Below are 23,491 nucleotides of genomic sequence, written 5' to 3'. Positions count from 1 at the left end.
CAGCGCCTCCCATTGGCTGGACGCAGATGGAAGCCAGTGAGTGAGGGAGCCTGGGAAACAGGCTCAGCCCCTGTGATACAGACCAGAGGACGGGAAAGACAGAGTAGGAGCCCAGGACTGCTGTGGGCAGCTTACGGAATATTGATCATTTTGCCTGCATCCTCGGTCATAGAAATGACTCAACACTCCATCCTAACACAATTAAGGATGCCCCGGGATTCACACCCACACAAAGAAGAGGTCCGAATGGTATATTTACCTGCTCCTCAGCCCAGACTCCGACATCACGTACTTGTCCACAGCTGTCAACAGCTTCTGCTCTGAGGATTCCAGTTGCTTCCTGAGTGTTCCTGTGTCCGTGTCTGGGCTTCTGGCTGCTTCTTCTGGAAGACATCCTGGCTCCTCATTACTCTCCTCTACATCCTGGAAGATCCAGGACGTGTCGATCTTCACGTCAACGTTCATTATGTCAAACCCATCGCTGCTGGGGGCTCTGACAACGTAGCTGAAACTTTTCTCAGTCTGTCCTTTAGCTGTTGGCTCCATCCTGTACATAGTTCATGGGCCAAGACTTAATAAAATTAAGTGAATCTGCAACATGGACTTTATGGAGATTTTGAGGTGACTGCAGTGCCTTCAGATTGTGCAGGAAAATATCCTTTGAGGAGGGCAAGAACAGGTGGATTATTTATGAGTGGGGGACTCGGGTTTCACCTGCACAGATGTCATACAATATGAATGAAAGCCTCTCCCTTTACAAGCCAGCAGGCCCACACACACCCAAAGCAGAAAAGTCACTTGGAATTAAAAACTTAATAACGCGTACAAAGAGGTAAGATAAGATTTCTAGGCAGGACCATCAGAATGTTATAAATTCCCAGCAGTGAGCCTCAAGTTTTCACCAGGTGATAAACGAAGTTCTAAACCTCCTTTTTGAGTCCAGCAAACGTTTATCACAGCTTTGGAGTTAACTAGGAGAAGGGGAAGGGAAACTAGCACTGCACTGGGTCATCTCACCTTACCTAGTCCAGTTCTCCCGGTAACCCTATGAGGTGGGCATTTTCATAACCATTTTATAGATGATGAAACAGAGGCTCTGGAAGGTGGGGGAGCTTGTCCAGGCCCCACAGATGGGCAGTGGCAGAGTCAGTGTACAAATTCAAGTCTGACTCCCAAAACTCAAGGGGTGAGAGATGAACCCAGATCCCGAACAGGAGGAAAAACATTCTGCTGTAGGGGGGCCTGAGGCTGGAGGGATGGCCGAGGAATGACCCATCACAGCTGGCAGAGGTGGGCAGAAGTCTCCTCCAGGCGGAGGGAGGGAGTCTCAGGACCAAAGCCCCAGCACAGTCAGGACAGGTGAAAGGAATGGGAGTGGTTGGGTTTGGCTGGTCTGGTGGATACACTGAAGGGGGAACTGAGGACCCAGGACAGAAGGTGACTTGGGACCATACCCCTGTGGGTCTTGGGCTCCAGGATGCGGACTGTAGCATCTCTGTGTGGGAAGTGGGGGGTCCCTGGAGTGTTTAGAGCCAACGAGGGTCCTGGTCAGATCTTTGAGGATGGAGCACTGTGGGGGTGCAGGAGTCAAGAACAGAGAGAGCTGGCCATGGAAAAGTGTAATACATAGGCCCAATACAGAGTGGTGCAGAAATCAATAGAAATCGAAACTAAGAGGCTTAATTCTCCCTGTTAAAAATGATGTAAGATATTTCCCTTGCCCTTTTCTGAGAGCATCTATTTTAGAAAACTTGTAGTTCTTTCTTCGTCTCTTTGAAATATATGTTAATCCTTTTAAAAGCTATATAAGCCTTTTGCTGGTTTTCTGACCCAGGAATGTCTTTCTGAAGATCCTGGGAACCATCTTTTTGGCATTGTAAACATCCAAGGAAAATAGAACCCCATCTCCCAGTTCTTGTGAGAGGGTCGGAGCTTAACTTCGTGGTCACCTGGCTTCAAGTTGCAAAACCACCTCCTGGCATAAAGATAAGAGAAATTCCACTTTTCTCTGTACAAAACAAATGAACACATAGGGTCACCCCAATGGCCAGGTGGATTTAGGGTGACCTATATGTAATAAACAGTGCTGCCAAGCTCTCTTACTTGACAACAAATTATTGTTTATCCTGGGACCTGTGTGAATGGGCTGTATCTCCTTGGCTAATAAGAGGTGAGATTCCTTTCTGTCTTTGCAAATCTCTTAGCAGATGGTCTGTGATGCACATCACATTCTGCTTTGATGCTCATTCGATAATAAATTTTCTTTCTTGTCTACCTTAGCGGAGAGGTTGTCTGGGTTGGGAGGAGATTTCATTTTAAAGTATATTTCCCAACCATATGGGAAAAAAATGTTTTAAAACCCGACAAGGTCCTATTGTAGAGTAAAGGGAACCATATTCAATATCCTGTAATAAACCGTAATGGAAAGGAAAAAAATTAAAATATATTTCCTCAACAGTGACTGTGTAGGGTGGCTCAGGGGGCTTGCAGTAGACATGGAGAGGTCAGAGGCAGCAGGGCTGGGTATTGGCCGAGAGGAGGCGCCGCAGGGCAACTCAGGTGTTTCTCAGATGGCATCTTGGACAAATCTCTTAACTCCTCATAAAAGGCAGGGGTGGGTAGTTAAAACAGCACCCACATCACGAGCTGTTGAGGTATAAATGAGTCGCTGTGAGCAAAGCACTCTGCACAGCGCCAGGTACACAGTGAATGCAGCGTGCAGGCTGTCGGATGGTGGCAGAGGCAACACCCTGCAGTTCCAGATCCCCTGCCTGGGCTGTGTCCAGCTCTGCCTCTTCTGTGCCAAGATCTTAGGCAATTAACCCAGCTGCTTGCAAAATGAGATGAGCAGCAGTCCCCTTCCTGCTGTTCCACGAGTCACTTAGCTCTCAAGTGCCTGGTTCCGTGCCTAGCACAGTGAATCCCCAGGGACCTGAGCTGCCAGGAGCATCTTCGAGCTGGAGGTTTAACTGACAGCTGACTGGGGCTGAGTGACCATCTGAAAAATCATACCGCAGGCCTGCAAGGAGGAGGAAGCAGGTATTTTAACTTTTTCTTAGGGGAGCAGCCCAGAGGAAAGGTGCGAAAATCCTTCCTCCTCCTTCCAGGTCAGGTAAAGGGCATTTGAGCCTCAGGGTCTCTGCCTGGGAAAGTGTCTTCAGACTATTTCTGGATAAGTAACTAGGACTGTGGCCTTCATTTGGAACGAACCCTCTGAGTCTGAGGGAGGACGACAGGAACATGGCCTGCCCGAGGATCATCACTCCTGCGGGCTTCTCAAGGCTGGAGACTTGAGGGAAGGGGACAGACGGCCATGGAACAGCTGTAAGGACATGGCCTTGCATCCTTCACAGCCTGGGCGAGGTTCCCCAAGGCTTAGGGTGGTCACAGGAAGGACGCAGAGCTTGAATGAGAGCAGAACAGAGCAGTCCCCATTTCTGATGAAATGGCAGCCCCAGGAAGATGGTGCAGAGGGGGCAGTGGGAGGGTTGGGAGGGAGGTGAGGGAGGCCAGGCGTCTGGAGGCCCGCAGCTCTGCCCCTTGAGCTGGAATCAGAGTCAGAGTGTGGGGTCTGTAGGAGTCCCCAAGGCTTCTTAGACAACCTATGGGGCACCCCAAATCGGCTGGTTGGGATCCTCAATTTGGCAGACCTCTAGCAGGTTTTGGTTAAATGTGAGAAAAGAGAAACAAACATGCATGTCTGTACTAGAAGAGTCAGGTGGGATTCCCGCTCATCACAAGCTGGTTCTGGAAGGTGAGGAGTCCTGGACCCTGAGGCTTAACCGCAGAACGCGAGAATCGAGAGGAAGCGAGGCAGGGGGCTGCCCGATGGAAGGAGAAAGAATGATGAATCCGCGGAGAAAGGTGCGGAGCAGGTACTAAATCGCGGAGTCCAGCTCTGCAGGTGACCAGGGGCCCTGCCTAGGGCCCGAGCACGCGCAGGGCACCTGCGGCGCCACCCCACCCCACCCCCGCCCCAGCCCCCCACCCAGTGCCGCCCCACCCTCAGCCCGCAGGGTGCTGGGCACCCAGTCAGTGCATCTGGGACGTCTAGGGTGAGCAGACTCTAGAAGCTTCAGCTCCCGCACACGCCCGCCTGTTGCATTTCACCGAGTCCAACTCAGCATGAGCAGCGCAGGGACAATGTCCCCGGTGTGCCCGGGACTTTCTCATTTTGGAGCTGGAAGTCCTGACCTGGGCAAACTGGATGGCTGGGCACCCACAGGGCTGGTCTCTGGGCCCACAGGGCTGCCAGAGGGCGGCAGCGGGGCAAAGTCTGCCCTCTGGACTTTTCTACCCTGCCCCTCACAAGTTTCCACTGCCTGCAGAGGACTGAGGGGTGAGGGGAGGGGGGAGGAGAGAGGGAGGAGGAGGGGGGGGAGTGGGGAGGAGTAATGAAGTATGAGGTGTGAAGGGGGAGGGGAGAGGGGAGGGGAAGGTGTGGGGGAGGGGGAGGGGGTTGGGAGGGGAGGGGAGAGGGGAGGTGATGGGGGAGGGGAGGGGGAGGCGGAGGGGCAGGGGAAGGGAGGGGAGGAGGGAGGGGCAGTGGGGGGAGGGGAGGGAGGAGGGGAGGGAGGAGGGGAGGGAGGAGGGGGAGGAGGGGAGGGGGAGGGGAGGGGAGAGGTGAGAGGGGAGGTGGGGGGAGGTGATGGGGGAGGGGAGGGGGAGGGTAGCGGGGAGGGGGAGGTGTTAGGGGAGGGGGAGGGGTTTGAGAGGGGAGGGGGAGGTGAGAGGAAGGAGGGCGGGAGTGGAGGAGTAAGGAAGTATGAGGTGTGAAGGGAGGGGAGGGGGAGGGGAGAGGGAGGTGGGGGAGGGGAGGGGGAGGGCAGGGGGAGGGGAGAGGAAGCAGAGGTGAGAGGGGAGGTGGGGGGAGGTGATGGGGGAGGGAATGGGGAGGGGAGGGGGAGGGAAGGCGGAGGGGAGGGGTGAGAGGGGAGGTGATGGGGAGAGGAGGGGGAGCAGAGGGGGAGGGGGTTGAGAGGGGAGGGGTGGGAGGGGAGGTGGGGGGTGATGGGGGAGGTAAGGGGGAGGGGAGGGGGAGGGGAGGGGAGAGGTGAGAGGGGAGGTGATGGGGGAGGGGAGGGGGAGAGGAGGGGGAGGGGGTTGAGAGGGGAGGGGGGAGGTGAGAGGGGAGGGGGGAGGTGGGCGAGGGGGAAGTGAGGGTGAGGAGTGGGAAGCAGCACATTTAAGCAGCATAGCACAGCGTCCTGTGTCAGGAGCTTGACCTGGGCTCTCCCTTCTCCCCCCAGTAGATCTGTGAGGAGGCTGGTGGTAAAGGGTGGACCCAACGCTTCTCCTTTCTGTGTGAGAAACTGACTTGGGTTCAGTTGGGTCTGGAGCTCTTCCCCCTGGAAACCACATCTGGGCAGAAGGTCAGTTGCATTACTAGGCAACAGCCACAGCCCTGAGCCATGTGCCTCACCCGGGCGCGGAGGGCAGTGAATGACGTATGGGTACATGAGTACTCACCTGGTGGGCCGCCAGAGCTGCGAGGCACCCTGTGGCTCTTGTGACTGGGCCTGTCCCTGGCAGGAACCTTGGAAGCGATGCCTGCGGCTGTCACAGGAAATGCCGGCTCTTGTTGTTGGCTCCCTGCACCTGCCTGTTAGCCTCACCCCCTCGCACCTGCACTGTCTCCTGGGGGCCAAAGAGAATGGCCCTGGTCCCCTGTGAGCCGTATGGTCTCCTCAGAGGACGTCGTCCACAAGGGTGCATCAGGTGCTGCCTGTCACATCTCCTGCCAGTATCCGAGAGTCTTTGGGTCTAACTGTCTAGTTGTGCCCAAAGAAGACCTCTTGTGAGGTGCTGTGTGGGAACTGTCACCCCCGTTCCACAGATGAAGAAATTAAGACTCTGAGCGGCAAGTACTTTGCCAGTGTCCACTGCAGGGGAGTGGCTCAACTGGGAGTGGACCTGGATGGGTCTGATTTCAAAGCCACCGCCACTGGCATCCTGTTGTCTGCGTGGGAGAGCTGAGCAGACGGAAGCGTGGGGCAGGAGGGCATGAGGCCCACACTCCTGCAGCAGGGAGGGATAGACACTCTGGGCTGGGGGACCAGCTTCCCAGAGACCCTGGCACACCTCCCAGACTTCTGCTACTAAGTTAGCAAAGCAAGGCTTCTCTGTGCTTCTTTGGCTCCAGAGAAAGCAGATGTGCTTTTCATTTTCACTCACCACGTGATTCCACATTCTCATTGCTGCCTGGGGTGCTCAGATGCCTGCTTTTTTTCAAGCAAAGACATCAGTTCATTTGCTTTTGGTTATCAGATGTGGGAAAGTCATGGGGCTGGTGTGGTGGTGTTTTGGGTTTAGATTTCAAAAGAGAATAGTCACTTCTCAGCTGTCTTGGGTGTGTGTTTGCTCAGAGCCCCCTAATCCTTTGGTTTGGTCTGAATATCCCTCCCTGTCTGACTGGGTGCCACTTTTGTGCTGAGCTCCATGTCCTTCTCCATCCTTGGGTTTGTCCTTCTGAGAACTTTCAGCTCCTCTGTTGGATTCCCTCCCCTCCTTGATTCCTTTGGTAGCCTGAATTTCAGTCATTTTAGTCTTCTCCAAAGGTTATTCCCACTAGAAATTATAGGTTTGCTCTTGCAGCCCAACAAACACAAAGCAATGAATCTTTCCATCCTTGGGATCAACCCATCCTTGCCTTCAGCTGCTCCTTCCAACAAGATGCAGCTATCCTTTCCTTCACATTCACTACCTTCCATTTCACTTGATCTATTTTGGTTCCAGACATCTTCCTTCCAAAAGTTTTGGAGGGATCAGTTGTATGAGCAGGTGTCTTCTCCTGGAGATGCTCCCCCACCCACCTGCTCACCCTAGAATAACAACAGCAACAATGTTCAAAAGTAACTTCTCTCCTTTAGGATTCTCTCCTGGGCTTGACTTCCACCAGCTGGTGTTCTGCCTCCTTTGGCTGCCCTACACAATCTGTTCTCCTGGGAGGCTTGGTGCAGAGGCAGGACCCCTGAGATCAGGAAGGGCTGCCTCTTCCTCCAAGGTTGAAGAGAGCAGACCTGGTCTCAGACCACTGTGGAAGGAACTTCATTTCCCCTGGGTGCTCCAGAGATCATTCCACAACCCAGCATTTCTTCTTTGCCAGCCCCTTGCAAATTACAACCCAGATGTGAGACAGCCTGAGCATGGTCTAGGCAGGGACTCTGTCTACCTCTCAGTCCTCGATCTACAATGGTGCAAGTGCAGTCAGACTCTGGGACTTTCACCCACGACAGTGATGGAGCCTGTGGCTTCCCCCTTGTAAATCTGAGGTCCTGGGGTCCATCGTCCACAGGTGAGGCTCCAGTCCTCTCTCTCTGGCCGCCAGCTGCTGAATCCAGCTGCACACTGATCTGGAGGGTTTTGTTGACTGGAGCTTGACTTTGGGTTCAGATCACAGGGACATTTGCAAGTCACTCTGGCTGACAGACTCTGGGATGCACAGGGCACAGTTCATGGAGACATATGTACACAGTCAGTGTCTAGCCGGGCACACACACCACGGCCAGGGGAGGCATGCTGTACAGGGACAAGGACGCAGTCTGTCCCCAGACAGTGCAGTGGCTCTCCAATCAATCAGTTTCTAGTAATTGCACTTAGTTTCCTGGTATTCAGGTCTCTGCCCCTTGGGCTCTTGAAGGTGCCACAGTGGGGACTTGGATGTGGCCCTGAGCTTGACAAATTCCCCATCGTCCCTGCAGAGCTCCTGCAGCTCGGCCCAGCCAGGACCCAGCCACAGATCCTAAATGCCTCCCCTTTGAGCTGTCGTTAAGTATTTGCAAATTCTGTTTTCAATCTCTGGGCTTGGAATAGCTTGTTTTGCTGTTGAATTTTGGTTTCAGTGGGGTTGGGGTTGCCATAGGACTCAGTTTATTCCATAAGCTCTTTTTCTAGCCTGGAAAATTAAAAAATAATTAGAAATGACACAAGAACCAAGGGTTAGAATGGTTGGAGAAGCCCCTGGCTTATCTGCCCTCACCTGTTCCCACCACTGTCCTGAACTCTCCAGCGGAGCCCCCTCCAGCTGAGGGCCCGTCCTTGACAATCCAGGGAAAGAGGAAAGAGGGTTCAGATGGCCTGTCTTCCAACGCCCGCCCCCATCCCACTATGGCGACCCCCACTCCCAGTCTGATCAGACCTGGGATCATTCCTTTATTTGCTGTACAAGCATGGAATGAACACGGACCATGTGCCAAGCACTGTCCTAGGAATGAGGCACAGAGGATCCAAGGAAAAGCCCTGTGTGCAGGGGTTGGGCTCAGGGCATCCATGAGGACATCAGGCCAGGACACAGTGTCAGAGCTCAGCCTGGGGATCCAGGTGGCTAGTGGGCTGTGGGCATCCCCAGAATTCACAGGGCCCTCACCTGGGCTGGACTCAGGAGTAGAACTCTAGACTCTAGGGGCTCTGGCAGTCCCAGCCCATGGTGGGCACTCAGAACAGGGAGAATGGAGGAAGCATGGGTGCCAAAGCAGGAACTCAGGGTGAGACACGCAGGGTCCAATGATCAGAGAAGGACCAGCTGCTGGGATGGCATCAAAACCAGGCCTGGGGTCAAGGGCAGGAGAGGGGGCGGGAGAGAGGCAAGGAGCGTGGGCTCTTTACACAGGCTTCCTGGGCATTTTGTATGCAGGTCATGAACTTGCCCATCAGCCTCCTGCTCCTGCAGACCCCTGATCCAAGAAGCCCACTCTGGTCTGGACCCTGCGGTGAATTTGCTGTCTCACAGGCAATAGAGAGCACCAAAAACTGAAGCCAAGGTAGAAAGAACCTTTGGAAAAAGCCACGACCACCTTTTCAAGATAAAATAAAACAGGGGGACAAGCAGGTCCTCATTGTCCAATCTCATTCACAGAGAGCTCCCCAGTCTTCCTCTCAGGGGTGGAACCGGCCCGTGACCCCCAGATGACCTGGGCCCAGTGAGCCTGACGTGGGGCAATCTACCAGAAGGCCACCTTCCACGGTGCCTAAAGGAATGTGACAGTCAGAGCTGGGAAGAAATCTCCTTTTTGGAAAAATCACTTTTATCAGTGAAAATGAAAGGATACCAACCCGAGTTCTCGGCTCACGGAAGTCATCAAGGCCACAGAATGAATGCTAGTGAGAAAAACAAAAAAAGGAACAAAAACTATAAAATAAGACCAAAAGAAAATGAGGGGGGAAAAAAGAAAAGAAAAAAAGATGTAAGATATGTAGTATGGAACTCAATGACAGCATTTCACAAGAACTATGCCACACTGGGGTCGGGTTTGGAAAGAGAAACAGGAAGTCAGTGGGCTTTAGGAGCTGATTTCACCTGAGAAACCCATCCTGTGGGATTCCTCACTCGGGGTGGGGTGTCCCTACACAGTCCCCAAACATCTGGCTTATTCAGAGAGGGGAGACATACACCATGGACTAGGACTTTTTGGTGCTGAGGTGTGGCTTTCTTGAAAAACCTGGCAGGACAGTATATACAGAGGAATAACCCTCCGATGGTCATGGTTGATGGTCCCACCAAAGTCTGGGCATGACATGAGTACAGGGATCAAGGAAGATTCCACCTAGGTCACAGGTGACCCAGTCCCACCTGCAGATAAACAGAAGCCCTCCCCCTACACCATCCTTGCTGGGGGCCCACTCTCCCAAGAGATTCACTATTTAAAATCTTCTGTGTCATTTGATCAGTCTACTTTAAAAAGAAAAACTAACAGAAAAAAAATGGCCTTAAGGGAATGAAAAATTATACAGGTCAGTTTGAAAGTAGAGTTTTTTCCTTATCTTATTTATGAGTTGCTTTATCCAAAAAGAATTGCTGGTGATTAGGTGAAACATGTCTGACCATCATCTGAGGCTTTTGAAAATAATTCATTATTTTTTTTCTAAATCAAGGTAATAGCTCCTCTAAACTGTTGTTGAAAAAATGAAAATCCAAACAGCCACCAAATTTTAAACAAACTTTAGAATCACTGGAAGTCAGAGCTAGAGGGGCATTTAGAATCACCTAGCTCTGCGTATTCTACATGGGGAAACTGAGGCCCGGGGAAGAGGAGGTCCTTGCCGAGACCACCCTGTGGGGTGTGGCAAGGAAGGAGTTCCTGACCACTGACCTTGGTGCCTGGAGTTATTTTTCCACTAGCCCAGGCCAGTAGCGCCCACGGGGAAACCCTTGAAGTATCCCCAGGAGCCTCTCGGCTCCTCAAAACAACCTCAGGAGGGTAGGAGGGCATCGGCAGATGGAGATCTGGGAATCTGCTTAAACCGAATTCCCGCGGGATTTCCAGGGCGCGCGGGAGAACTGGCCCAGCTCCTCCAGCCATGACCTTCTGCTGCCCCCTTGAGGGCACTGCTGGTTGTGCAGGCTGGGGGGCCCCGGGCCTCCAGGTGCAGATGGGAAGATGCCAGGGAGTTGAATTAACCTGCGTAAAAGTCGACTCTCAGGAGAGAAATCTGGTGTAGCATCTGAAGAGCCGTTCTGTCTCTTTGGGACATTGTGTTTGATTCCATTTAGACAGAGTGGGCTGTCATCCCATTTGTAGACAGCCCTGAATCTGCCCTCTGGTGGCTTTCGTGAATTTGACCCCATTTTGTCCACGGAATGAGTTGGCTTCCTCTCTCCAAAGACCAGCCTCAGATACCTGAAGCCCAGAAATGCCCTTTCTCCATCTTCTTCCGCGGGGTGATGGCACATCACCCTTCAAGCTTCCTGGGGCACGTTGTCCCCAGTGAACCCCCCAGATGGGGTCAGACCCCTTCACCTGGTCCCACATGTGAGTGTACGTCTGCGATATAAAATGTGCAATTGTGGGTTTTCTCTCTACTCATCGATCACTCATTCTATGAACATTTGATGATGCCCTATTCCGTGGCAAGAACTGTCTTGGATAAAGAGATGAATAAAAGCTGGTCCCTGATCTCAAGGAAGTCATGGCCACCGGGTGGTTGGACAGGAAGTGGTAAGTGCCCTGACAAGGACGCTGCACATGTGGACTCATTAGTCCATCAGGACCAAAAACATGTGGTGGGGGCGCTGGTGTGACATCCCTGGAGACCCCGGCTATCCCTTCCCAGCTGTGGGATCATGGACAAGTATCTGAATCTTTCTCAGGCTTAGTGTCCTCATCCTTAAAATGGCAATAACCACAGGGAGACAGTGGGGCTGGGTGTCAGCCTTACTTCCTGCTGGAGGAAAGAGACTTCTAAGAACACTCACTGGTTTTTGGCATGTGTGTCATTTAAGATGAATGAGTCCAGAGTCTGTGGCTGGCTTATGGCTCACAAAAGAAGGGAGGGTAGTGTCAGTGTCAGAAGGGGAGGGTTTCAGTGGAAGGTCTTTTGTGGAAAAAAAAAAAAGATACCCTCCTCCTCCCTCACACAAAGTTGATCCCAGACTGTGCTTTTCTTCCCTAGAAAAGTACTTGATGGGGCTGCTTATTTCTTGGACTGCCAGTGTGGGGGACATGGGCAGAGAAGGGAGGGCTGGAGACAGAGCCCATTCCTTGGGTTTCACGAAGCTGACAGGAGACGAGAACATTCCATGCGAGCAGCTCATGGAAAGAAGCCCAGGGACTGGTCTGAGCTCACACCACCTACCTTTTCCTCTAGCTCTTTCAGATGTCGCTTCTGGAGCTCCAGTTTATCCTCCAAGTCTCGGATTCTCTGCAACACATTAAGTTCTGTATCAGAAAAAGTGAAATTTCCAGGTTCAAACCTTACTTTTCATTGTTTATCGTGGTGCGGCATATAAGCAGTGACACACACAAATACTACATGGGCAGCTCAACTAACTTTTATACACGGGCAGGCCTGTCTCTCCACCCCCTGAATCAAGATCAAGGGGCTCTCCAGCACCCAGGGGGCTCCCTCAGGCCCCCATGTGACTCTATTCTGACCTCTGTCACTAAAAGTAGATTTTGCCTGTTCTTGAAATGCATGGTAATGGAATTATAGAGTGTGTACTCTTAAGACAGGATCTTTTAAAAACATAAACACAGAGGTGCCTTGGGCAGGTTGATAAAGATCATGGATTTGAAGTAGCACCAGATGACTTGTCCAAGATTCATTTAGCTGAAGCCTGGGAGCTGGTGCAGAGATGAGCGCCAGTGGTAGTCATGGCTGTAGCATCCACTCACATTCTTAGAAGTCCATGTGGCACTAGGTTTTAGGATGATAAACTGTCCCCATTTGCCTGAGACATTCTTGGTTTTAGCACTGAGAGTCCAGAGTCCTGAGAAACTCATCAGTCCCCGGCGAACAGGGACAGGTGGTCACCTCCCTGGCTCTGCGCGCGCCAAATGCACCTAGGGGCGCACATCCATCCTCAGCGGTTTATCAGTCTGTTCCTTCCAGTTCCACACGGCATCCCACCCAGGGGTTCTAGCAAGTACAAGCTTTTCCAGTTTGTCATGTGCCCAGTAGCACCTCAGCACCCCTCAAGGGCTGATACCCCTGGACAGCTGCCTAGCTGGCGACAGCCTTGCCAGTCCCAAATGTAGATGGAGATCTCACTCCTCAGGAGAACGGTGTTGCGCTGACGGGCAGGTGAGTCGGGTCAGCCCGAATGAAGCCTGTGGACCCATCATGAGGCCCAGAGAAGCCTTCTGTCCAGATTCCCAAACTCGGATCAGCATCACCTGGAGGCCTTGCGGATCCCAGGGGCCCTGCCCAGAGTTTCTGACTCAGCGGTTCCAGGGCGGAGCCTGAGAAGCTGCACTCCCCCCAGGTTCCCAGGTGATGCGGATGCTGTTGGTCCGGGGACCCCACTCTGAGAACTACCACTATGGGCACATTCACCCACTCAGCAAATATGGCTCAATATGCCCGGGGCCTTGAGGAGTTTGTGGTCCCATCAGGTTCAAACACTGGCATTAGGCAGATACAAGGTGGTGCCCTGGATGAATACAGATGTCACGGAGAAAGCTGAGCAGGGGTAGGGAAGGGACGGGGTGCTATTTCATATTGGTGCTCAGGGAAGATCACACTCGAGCAGAGAGGTGAGGGAGGTAAGGAATTGAGGTGTGGGCTGGGGGGCCCAGAGGAAGCACAGAACCCAGCCCACAGTGGTTTTCCAGACACTGAAGAGGGAAGGGAATTCCAGGCAGAAGGAATGGTGTGTGCGTGTGTGTGTGTGTGAGCTCAGAGGGTCTGGAATGTCCCGATGAGGAACTTGCAGATTTGGGGGTGTCATGGGGGAACTCGTGAAGGGTTTTAAGTAGGGAAATGGTGAGATTTTGATTTTGAAAAGATCACACTGGCAGCAAAACAGAAGATGGGTTGGCACAGAAGAGGCATGAAAAATACTTCTGCTCTCAGATATGTGACCTTGGGCAATGTTAGCCTTTCCAGCCTTGGTTTCCTATCTGTAAATTGGGGGTAATATTGTTGCCCACATCTGAGGATTTAGCAATTGAATCTGTGCAAAGTACTTATAGCAAAGTCGGCAGAGAGCACGTGCTCTATAAAGGATGAGAAACCTGGTATGTTTCTAATTCTCTTCCACCTGAGAGAGACTGTGACTGCCCTCCAGACACCCCCTTGCAAGGCGGGCAGATAGAGAGCATCTGACAATGAGTACAGAACTCGGCGAGACCCTGGCTTGGATCCTGGGCCTCAAATTTACCAGTGAGTGGAAAGCCTCCTCTGTAATAACTGCACAGTGACCCTGTGAGCCTGGGGGTGAAATGGGAAGCTGGGGGAAGTGCCTTGTACATCACAATGCCACACAGAGGGAGGACAATGCTTTACAGCTCACAACAGATTTGCAAAAATCTCTCAGGAACACCTTCCGGGCTTTAAAAAATCAGCCTGAGTGCATTTGTATCATTTTTTTAGGTTCCACATATAAGTGATATCATATGACATTTGTCTTTCTCTATCTGACTTACTTCACTCAGTATGACAATCTCTAGGTCCACCCATGTTGCTGCAAATGGCATTATTTTGTTATTTTTTATGGCTGAGTAGTATTCCATTGTATACATGTACCACATCTACTTTATCCATTCATCTGTGCATGGACATTTAGGTTGCTTCCATGTCCTGGCTATTGTAAATAGTGCTGCTATGAACATTGGGGTGCATGTATCTTTTCAAAGTATGGTTTTCTTTGGATACATGCCCAGGAGTGGGATTGCTGGATCATATGGTAGCTCTATTTTTAGATTTTTTGAGGAACCTCCATACCATTCTCCATAGTGGCTGCACTAATTTACATTCCCACTAACAGTGTAGGAGGGTTCCCTTTCCTCTACACCCTCTCCAGCATTTATTGTTTGTAGGCTTTTTGATGATGGCCATTCTAACCAGTATAAATGATACCTTATTGTAGTTTTGATTTGCATTTCTCTAATAATTAGCTATGTTGAGCATCTTTTCATGTGCTCTTTGGCAATCTGTATGTCTTCTTTGGAGAAATGTCTATTTAGATCGTCTGCCCATTTTTTGAACTTATTTACAAGAGAGAAACAGACTCACAGACTTCGATAACAAACTTATGGTTACCAAAGGGGAAAGGTGGTGGGGAGAGATAAATTAGGAGTTTGAGATTAACATATACACACTACTATATATAAAGTAGATCATCAACAAGGACTTACTGTAGAGCACAGGAAACTCTACTCAATATTCTATAATAACCTATATGGGAAAAGAATCTGAAAAAAATGGATGTTTATGTATAACTGAATCACTTTGCTGTACACATGAAACTAACACAACATTGTAAATCAACTATACCCCAATATAAAATAAGAATTTAAAACAAAGATTAAGTGAAAAAAATTAATAAATATTTTTAGTAAAAATAATCAGCCCAAGAAGCTGACTCATTCTAGTCTCTCCTGACTTTTTTTTTTTTTTAATAACCAGGGTCAGTCTCTCATCTAGTTATCAGAGACTGGAAGGGGCAGTGGATAAGAGCTTTGCCATCTGATGACATGGGTTCACATCCCAGCTCTGCTACTACCTGGCTGTGTGACCTTGGGCAAGTTGCTTACCCTCTCTGAGCCTCACTCGCCTCACCTGTGAACCTGTATCAATGGTTCCCACTCAGTGGGTTGGTGTGACCATCAGTGAACCAGCATTTATGGAGCCCCTTCTATTGCCGTCACGGATCTGTGTCCCTGCACTGGAATATAAGCTTCATGAGTGCACGTGCTGTCTCCCCAGCACCTGCAACAGTTCCTGGTATGTAGACATTAGAAAAATTACAAATGAAAATGGTGTGACATGGAGCCGGAGGAGCTCGTGAGAGAAGCGGCCTATGCACGTGTAGAGGTGAGCACAGGACCCGGGGGGCTCAGAATGTCAGGCTAAGCAACGTGGACTTCATCCTCTGGGCACTGGGGAGTCAGGGAGGGTCTTTGCGGAGGGGTGGTGCTGTGCTGTGTTAGGAAGGCGTCTGTGGTGCAGTGGATGGACTGGCAGGGAAAAGGGCAGGGGAGTGCGGGTGGTACTGCAATTGCAATTGTGGTCCCAGCAGATATCTGGGGTACAGGCCGGCTGGTGTTGGGGACTAAACCTGGCGAGGGAGAGGACAAAGCAGGTTTATATGAGTGGACTTACTCCAGTCTTCCATCGGGCAGAACATATGGCAAATGTGCAGAATCATTCTGCTGGGAAAGGTGCCACGGGCTGATTGATGTCTTTCCCACCCCCACGTTTCCCCTTGGTTAATAGGGCTTGAAAACAAATGCCCGCGGGGGCCAGGCCGATGACGTCAAATCACTGCATCAAATGCCGTGGGCCAGTTGCCGGCAAAAGGGACACAGGCCACCCACGGCAAACTGGGATGCATCATTCCAGTCAACGCACGCAGCCCGTGCCCTGGGCCGGGTCGGATACAGCCGAGTGCTGCCAGGGTGCCCGGCGCTGCTGTGCTGTGTCGTGTGTGCTGCGTTGTGTTCTGAGAGTTGTGTGTTGTATGTGTGGTGTTGTATATTGCGTGTGCTGTACTGTGTGCTGTGGTGTGTGATGTGCCGCTATGCACCCAGCATTGTTCTGGGCGCTGGGACACCGCCGCCCCTCTGCCTTCACAGAGCCTGCAGTCTGCTGGGGAGACAGGCAGTTAACAAGGACCAGGTAGAGAGGAGTGACAGGAAGAAGAGTAAATCAGGGGAGGCTCTGGGAGGCTCTGGTTAAGCGAGACCATGGGGCAGCCCCACTGACAATGACAAGTGAGGAGCGTGTCCCTGCAGGGGCACAGCAGACACAAGGCTGGATCCAGGCACAAAGGCTGGGGGCGCGTGGGGCTGGAGCGTATGTGCCTCAGGTCTTCTTCCAAGAATGAAGGGAAGACTTGGGGGGTTTCAGGCAGGGCTCGCTCCTTCCCACCCTGGGTGTCCGTGTCAAGGTCACCCCCACCTCTGCCAGCAGGGATCTCCCTGGCTCCCAGCCCCCTGTCACTCACCCCCCCCACCCCCACCCCCGGCCTGCCTCCTTCTTCACTATCCCAGGTGTGAGCTCTACAAGGCCAAGGGCATCGCGCTCTCTCTCCTCCCAGTCCTCAAGCACAGCCTGGGCCACACTTGCCTGATCAGCATGTGCTGGGGACTCTGGCGGGGGTCTTGTTACTGTGAGTGACAGAACCTGCAGCAGAGGCCAAGCTGGGTGGGAAAGGCTCAGGGCAGCGAGTAGGAGCTAACACCTGTCCAGGGCAGATACTCTTCATTCGTGGTGGATACTCTTCCGAATGCTTCACAGAAATTCTCCATTGACCTCAGCCCTTGAGATGTGTGCTGGCAGTCTGCAAAGGATGAAGTACCTTGTCTCGGGTTACACTGGGCGGGGACAGGGAATTTGAATCCAGACCTGTCTGACCCTGTGTTCCTAATGCGGCATCATAGCTCTCCATTCATAGCTTTAAAATGCTGTTTATTATGTTCCTGGAGGGAAAAAAAATCCCTGTGATGCATGTTTGAAATTCTCAGGCTCCTAACTCCCTTTTCCCTTTGGAAAATAATGTGGTCTTCAAGATTATTGTTTTAAATGCCAGATTTCTGGAGACCCTATCAAATTCAGAACAAACGCTTGCCAAAAACAGATAGTAATTTTCCGAAGTCTGAAAAAAAAAAAAACAGATAGTAAACCTCAGGGAATTAGTGTGACGTGGAGCCCAGGATGTGAACTCAGAACTGGTCCCTAGTGGAAGGGTCACTGCTTCCTAAATGTGGATTGGTCTTAATCAAGCTGTTTTGGCCCCGGGGCCTCTGTTTCCCATCAATTAAACTGGGCTGAACACTTAGAAAGCCAAGAGTTTTACAAGCCGAGCCATATTTACAAACTATGGCTTTAACGATGCTTATTACAACTATTGTTTTGGGTTGGCGGTCTCTTTTTTAAAAAATCCTGTATGTGGTGGGAACCGCTTTTGAAAATTGTGGTTGATGAACAATGTAAACCTTTCCTCCAGCGAAATAAACCTGTTCCCACCTCAAGGCCTTTGCACTTGCTGTTCTCTCTTCAGATAGATGAATAGCTACCTCTCGCATCATTTTAGCCTCAAGTTTCACCGTTTCTGATACCTACGTGCGTGTTGCTCGTTTCCTCTCAGTGGGATATGAAAACATACCCTCCAGGAAAGCAGGGACTTTGCCCACTCCTCCATCTCCAGTGGCCAGACCTGTGCCTGGCACTTGATAGGTGCCCAGTCATCAGCTATTGAATGAAAGCACAAAGCAGCAGGGTGTCTCTGTCTCTGGCATCGTACTGACATGGGGCTTGTTGTAAGAAAAGTCTCTCTATACAGGCATCCCCTGGATGACCCAAATCCAGCCCATTCCTCTAAAGAAAACGCCCAGTAAAACAGATGTACTCTGAACTCCGAGCATCTTTTGTGAAGGCACTGAGATGCTGGCTGGGGCTCCTGCTTCCTGTTGCTGTTACCCATGTGATGCTGGGCTGGGAGAGAGGGGAGTAACATTCTGTGAGTGTCATGGCATCATCAGTTATGTCTGTGCCACACTGGGAGAGTTTGGCCAAGCATTTCTGCCTATGGGGTGACATAGGATCCTCAAGACAAAGCCTGGAGCTGGAGCAGCTCCGAACCACCCACAAAGAACGTGAGAGGAGAGTGCAGCTCTGCTGACAGTTCCGGAGCTGAGCTCAGAGATGGGAGGAGGTGGAACCTTTCCCCTGGATTCTGTGGCATGATGTGATGGAGGAAGGGCTCACCTGGGCTGAGTCAGGGAAGAAGGCATGAGAACTCATTTCCTTACAAAGCCAAAAATGTAATGGTACCCTGCTATGGACTGAAACGTGACCCCACTAAATTCTTATGTTGAAGCCCTAATGAGGTCATAGGTGGGGCCCTAATCTGTTAGAATTGGTGGTCTCATGAGAAAAGCACAATCTCTCTCCTTCGTATCTTTGCTCCAACCTGCACCCCCCTCCATCCCCCTTGCCATGTGGGGTCACAGAGAGAAGGTGGTCGTCTGCAAGCCAGGAAGAGAATCTTCACCAGCAACCCCATCAGCCAGGACCTGACCTGGATTTTGGATGTCCAGCCTCTGTTGTTTAAGCCACAGTCTGTGGCATTTTGTTATGGCAGCCCAAGTAAACGAATACAGACACTTACACCCCTCTCTAACTCACAGCCATGTATCTGTCAGACTAACAAGCATTTAACAACTTTAACTTCCATAGAAATCACCTGGGAATCTTGTTAGACACAATCCTATTCAATAGGTCTGGGGTGGGACCTGAGAGTCTGCCTTTGTAAGAGCTCCCAGGAGATGCTCCATGGACCACACTTTGAGTAGCCAGGGTGGACAGAACAGAACGTTGCCTCGGGTGTCGACATCCACGTTTGTAATTACATAAAGAGAGTCCTCCTTTTACTAGACACCTCCAGGCACCAGGCGCTCACTAATTGACTTGCATGTCCTATCTCATTAATACCTCAGAGCCATATATGACCTGTCATTGGTACTGGCTGATAGATGCATATCAGTGTATCTTAATAACAATGAGGGCTGCCTTCCTATTCAGTGGGAGGAAGGGTATCTGCCATTTACTTTCAGCAGAATTCTCAACTGATTTGAAGATGATCCAGGGATAAAGGAAAAGCAGCTCCCAGCCCTGGGTCAAGCTCTTAGTCAACTTACCCCATGCTTTAGGTACATGCCATTTACTAGGAAGGCCAAGAGAAATGTAAAAGGAAGTGATTGGTCCCATATGATCTTACACAAACACTCCAAAATTCTTGTATTTTAAATGATTTTCTTCTTGAAAGGAGTCTAGTCCTCAATCGGCCACACAGCCAGCATGGCTTGCTTTCTGCTTTTTTTTTTAATCACCTGAGTCCCTTTTTCTCTTAGTATGTGGGACATGGTGCTTTCCCGAGAGTCACAGCTACGTGTGGCATTGCCCTTTGTTTTTAGAGTTTGCTCACTGGCCCATCCGTCATACATTCCAGACTTAGACTATAACCAGCACCTTTGTGAGATTTGGGTACTTGGGTGAGTAATGACTTTTTGGGTTCAAAGCCACAAATGCTCTGCTTTGAGCTGGATTTGCTGAACACGAAATTAACCCCTTCATTCACACTCAGTTGGCAAGTCTTGCAAACGACACTCAGTGCTGGGCATTAGCTAAGCCAGGGCCCAGCTCTTAGCCTGGTCTGGCCCTGGTCCTGCTACACCTACTCACAATCTACACTTAGCAATAATAACAGTTATTATTACTGTGACACTTACTGAGAGCACTTTCCATATAATAGTTACAGCATCCCAATGAGTAGGCATTATTACCATCCCAGGAAAGTGAAACTCAGAGAGATTAAGTCATTTGTCCAAAGTCACACAGCTAATAAGTGGGAAAATAGGGTTCAAATCCAGCCTGTCTGGTCCCAGGGTCTGTGTTTTCAACCACTGCTACCCCAGCTGACCACCCCTGCTCTGCTGCTGTCTGAAACACTGCTCCCCTGACGGCCACCTGGCTTCTTCCTATTTACCTTCCAAACCTGGCTCAGCGGGCCTATGCATCAGGACCTTCCCAGCCTGCCCTGGAAAGGGACCACCCCATGCCCCCCGGCACCTCGTGCTCACCAACTGAAGAGCTCCAGCCACGCTAGATGGTTGGAATCTGTCCTGCTGGGGTGGGGCCACTTCAGGTGACTTTTCACTCGTGATGTGACCATAACAGAGATGGTTCAGTGACAGTGTCCTCAGGTGCAAACACCCATGCCTGTAGCCCTGTGCCAGATCTCCTCTGATGGCAACTGGCCATACGTCCCTCCCCCTTTTGCCTTCCCTCCCCCACTCACCTCGACCCTGCAGATGCCCCCTCCTGGATCTCGCTGACCATCACTCTGGTCATTGTCACTACAAATTCTCAGTCTGCATCCTCAGTAGCCCAGCTTGCACCAGTAGCTTCCCCACCCACCTGGGCTGCAGGGATTCCAAGCCCTCCCATCACCCCCATTCCTTCCCACTGTATCCTCCTTGTGTGGGGGATGTGGCCTCCCTTCTTCCCTCAGGTCATTGGGCAGGATGAGCACTATCCCCCTGGTCCCATCTGCAGGGTACATACCCCTGGCTTCACCGTGTCACCTCCTTCCCCACCCCCTCCCCTGCTCAGGGAAGAGAAGCCCAAGGCCTTTCCCATCACCTGGCGTCTACACTAGGGGGTCACCCATCCATCCTGTCACACCCCCTCCATGCTGCCCTCCGACTCCATCCTCTCCCTCCTGGTGTCCCCAACATTCCTAGCATGTGCTAGAATCATACCGGCCCAGGAGCTACGCCCATCAGAGCCAGGTCACTCAGGAGCTGACGAGCACATCACATTGGCATATAGAGGGCAGTGCTGGAGCCCAGGTGTAAGGTTGCAGAGGCTGCCCAAAGTCCTTTCCCCCAAATCAAGTGTGGAATGAAGAGTTCGCCTTCGAACCCTCTAGTTACCCCTTTTCCCCTTCATCATGGCCCTTTCACGCCTCAACCCAATGCAATCGGCTCTGCCCCCCACACCCCTTCCTCAACCCACCAGGGATCTTTGCTTCTCAGTCCTCATGGGGGCTTCTGCTGTTTCGGATACAGCTCTCCACCTGCTCCTTCTTCCAGTTCTGTCTCTGTCTCTCTCTCCTTCTGCGACATGAACCCCCACTGGTTATCTACATCCTTCCTCACTGGCAGGATTCCTTATGAGCTGTGTGACCTTTAGGCACATGAGTTAACTTTCCTGAGCCTCAGTTTTCTCATCAGGAAAATGGACATAATCATCCTACCTGCAGGAGTGCTGTGAAGTAAAGGATCTAAAAGAGTGAGCACCCAATGAGTGCCAGCGCTGCTGCTGCATCCCCATCTTTGTCCCCGTCATGAGTCCTGGGAACCTGGTCCCCATGTGCTCAGCAGTACATGATGCTCACACAGGACCCCAAATACACTTAGGAATACATTTAGGTTTTCAGAGGTAACAACGAATACAGCTTCCAGGTCCAGTCCTCAAAGTAGCCATCATCACAAAATACAGCCCCAAAGCAAACCACCCAGCCCGCACCTCCTGGTTACAAGAACCTGAGTTTAAACAGAATACAAATGCTGGAGGAAGGGGGGACACCTTGCTTTGGTTTGTGTTACCATTTCACAGGGGTGGAGGACCGTGTTGTTTAAATGTATGATTAGAAAGAGTTGGCGGTGTAGTGTGCGCGAGAGCTCCGCCTCTCCCCATCACTGAGGATTCACCTGTGGGCTATGAGGGCATCCACGGGAAGACATCCCGCTTCACAGAAACTTATTTACTGCCAGCTCTCCATCAAATGTGGCCGTCGGAGGTGTCAGTGCGCCAACAGGGGACAGGAGGGGTGCAGAAGCGGGGATGGTGGCCGGCGGCTCCCCAGCTGGGCCCCGCCCCTACTTGCTGGGCCCCGCCCCTACCTGCGGGGTTCCTGCCCCTACCTGCGGGGCCCCGCCCCTACCTGCAGGGTCCCTGCCCCTACCTGCGGAGCCCCGCCCCTATCTGCGGGGCCCCGCCCCTACCTGCAGGGTCCTTGCCCCTACTTGCGGGGCCCCGCCCCTACCTGCTGGGCCTGCTGCAGCAGTTCCATGCGCTCCCGCAGGATCTGGCTGTCGAACTCCCGGCTCTGCCGCAGTATCTGCCTGCGCAGCTTCTCCACGGCGGCCTGCAGGTCCTCCCGCTGGCCCTCGCTCAGCGCCTCGCTGGCCCGCCGCCCCGGCTCCTGCTGCAGCGCATCGTACAGCGTGGCCTCCAGCTCCTGGATTTTCTGAGCGGCCCAAATCACACAGATAGCGGGAGGTCACAGCTGGGTGGACAGGAACCCCCAGGACACTGCAGCCAGCCGAGCGAGGCCCAGCTGGGAGATCTTGGGCACAGGGGGGAGGTGTGCAGGGGACGAGCGGAGTGGCCTGCAGTCCCGGGGGTGGGCATGGGGGTGATGGAGCCCCTTTCAGCCCTGTGCACACAGTTTAGAGCACACGTCTTACTCTATTCAATCAAGACACCCTACTCTGTACAGGAGGGGACTAGGGCAATAAGAAGACATAGTCATAACCGCCCCTTAAGATGTGTGATTCAAAGAGAGGTTTGATTTGATTGGTGTTTATTTTTATCCTTGGCTTCCAATTTGCTGCCCCCAGTTTAGGAATACATCTCCCCCTTTATCTCGAGTAGTGTGGGAAAATGTGTCCCAAATTGCACGCACTTGACATTCAGCTGGCTCGTTAGAAAAGCAGTTTCAACCCCAAGCAAACGGGGACATTGCTCCCCCCGCCCTCTGAAAAGCTAGACACCCCTGGTTAGCAAAGCACATGAGAGATTAGCAGCCCATGGAGGCGATCCTTGCGAAAACTCAGAGTTTTCATCATGAGAGGAAGTTATTTCTTTTCAACCTCACGGAGAGACACTTAAATACAGTTACCTTAAGGGACTATCTAGAGACGAAAGAGAGAAGTGTCTCCTTCTCTGCCATCCTACATCCCCACCCGCCTCCCTTGCTAGGAACGGCTCCTCCTCTTCCAAAGATGCTATAGACCAATCACCCGTTTTAATGGAAATTGCCAGGAAGACACAAGAGGCGGTTTGGAGTGGGGGGGAGTGGGGTTGTCAACATGGGTAGCCATCTGCACCTGTGGCCACCTGCTCCTGTAGCCTCCCCAGCTTTCCGCACAGCTGTGTGAACTCCCCAAGGGAATTCCAGGCCCATCAGACCAAATTTAGCCAACAGGCATCAGATCCCCCATCCCGACCGCAGTGCTCGCCCCTGGGAACTATAAGGTGGGAATCTGTGCACTGACACAACCAAGGGGTCCCCATGGAGCAGGGCTTGCCTGTGCCTGTTGGCGTCCCCCTCCCCCTTCAGCAGCCGAGCTCCTAGGAGACCCCCATGTGGCCAGCTTCCAGCCAGGACCCCAGAGCCCAATTCTGGAAGCTCCACTGTGGCCCTGCACCATCTCACTCAGCTCGATGACAAAGGAAAAGAGATGTGCACCTGACACCTGGTGTCCTCCCTCCTGCCTGGGGCACGTGGTACTGCCACCCTCTGAAGCGTTTTACTTCCCTG

General features: G+C 51.9%; 2 protein-coding genes across 2 annotated transcripts in view; both read right to left on the bottom strand.

Moving 5' to 3' along the window:
* The window catches only part of C13H4orf50 (chromosome 13 C4orf50 homolog), a 51,457-nt gene extending 50,911 nt beyond the window's left edge, over positions 1 to 546 (bottom strand). The window contains exon 1 of the mRNA XM_057704652.1: positions 260 to 546. Within this exon, the coding sequence (XP_057560635.1) occupies positions 260 to 546 (287 nt within the window). The remainder of the gene's footprint in view (positions 1 to 259) is intronic.
* An 8,402-nt stretch (positions 547 to 8,948) lies between these two features.
* The window catches only part of JAKMIP1 (janus kinase and microtubule interacting protein 1), a 140,070-nt gene continuing 125,527 nt past the window's right edge, over positions 8,949 to 23,491 (bottom strand). Inside the window, exons 18-20 of the mRNA XM_057705494.1 lie at positions 21,992 to 22,195; positions 11,572 to 11,637; positions 8,949 to 9,127 (exon numbers count right to left, since the gene is read on the bottom strand). Coding sequence (XP_057561477.1) covers positions 9,077 to 9,127; positions 11,572 to 11,637; positions 21,992 to 22,195 — 321 coding nt within the window. The 3' untranslated portion in view covers positions 8,949 to 9,076. The remainder of the gene's footprint in view (positions 9,128 to 11,571; positions 11,638 to 21,991; positions 22,196 to 23,491) is intronic.

This window comes from Hippopotamus amphibius, chromosome 13 (genome assembly GCF_030028045.1).
Source record: "Hippopotamus amphibius kiboko isolate mHipAmp2 chromosome 13, mHipAmp2.hap2, whole genome shotgun sequence".
In the NCBI taxonomy this organism is placed as follows: domain Eukaryota; kingdom Metazoa; phylum Chordata; class Mammalia; order Artiodactyla; family Hippopotamidae; genus Hippopotamus; species Hippopotamus amphibius.
This window is presented reverse-complemented; position numbering and strand designations above follow the sequence as displayed.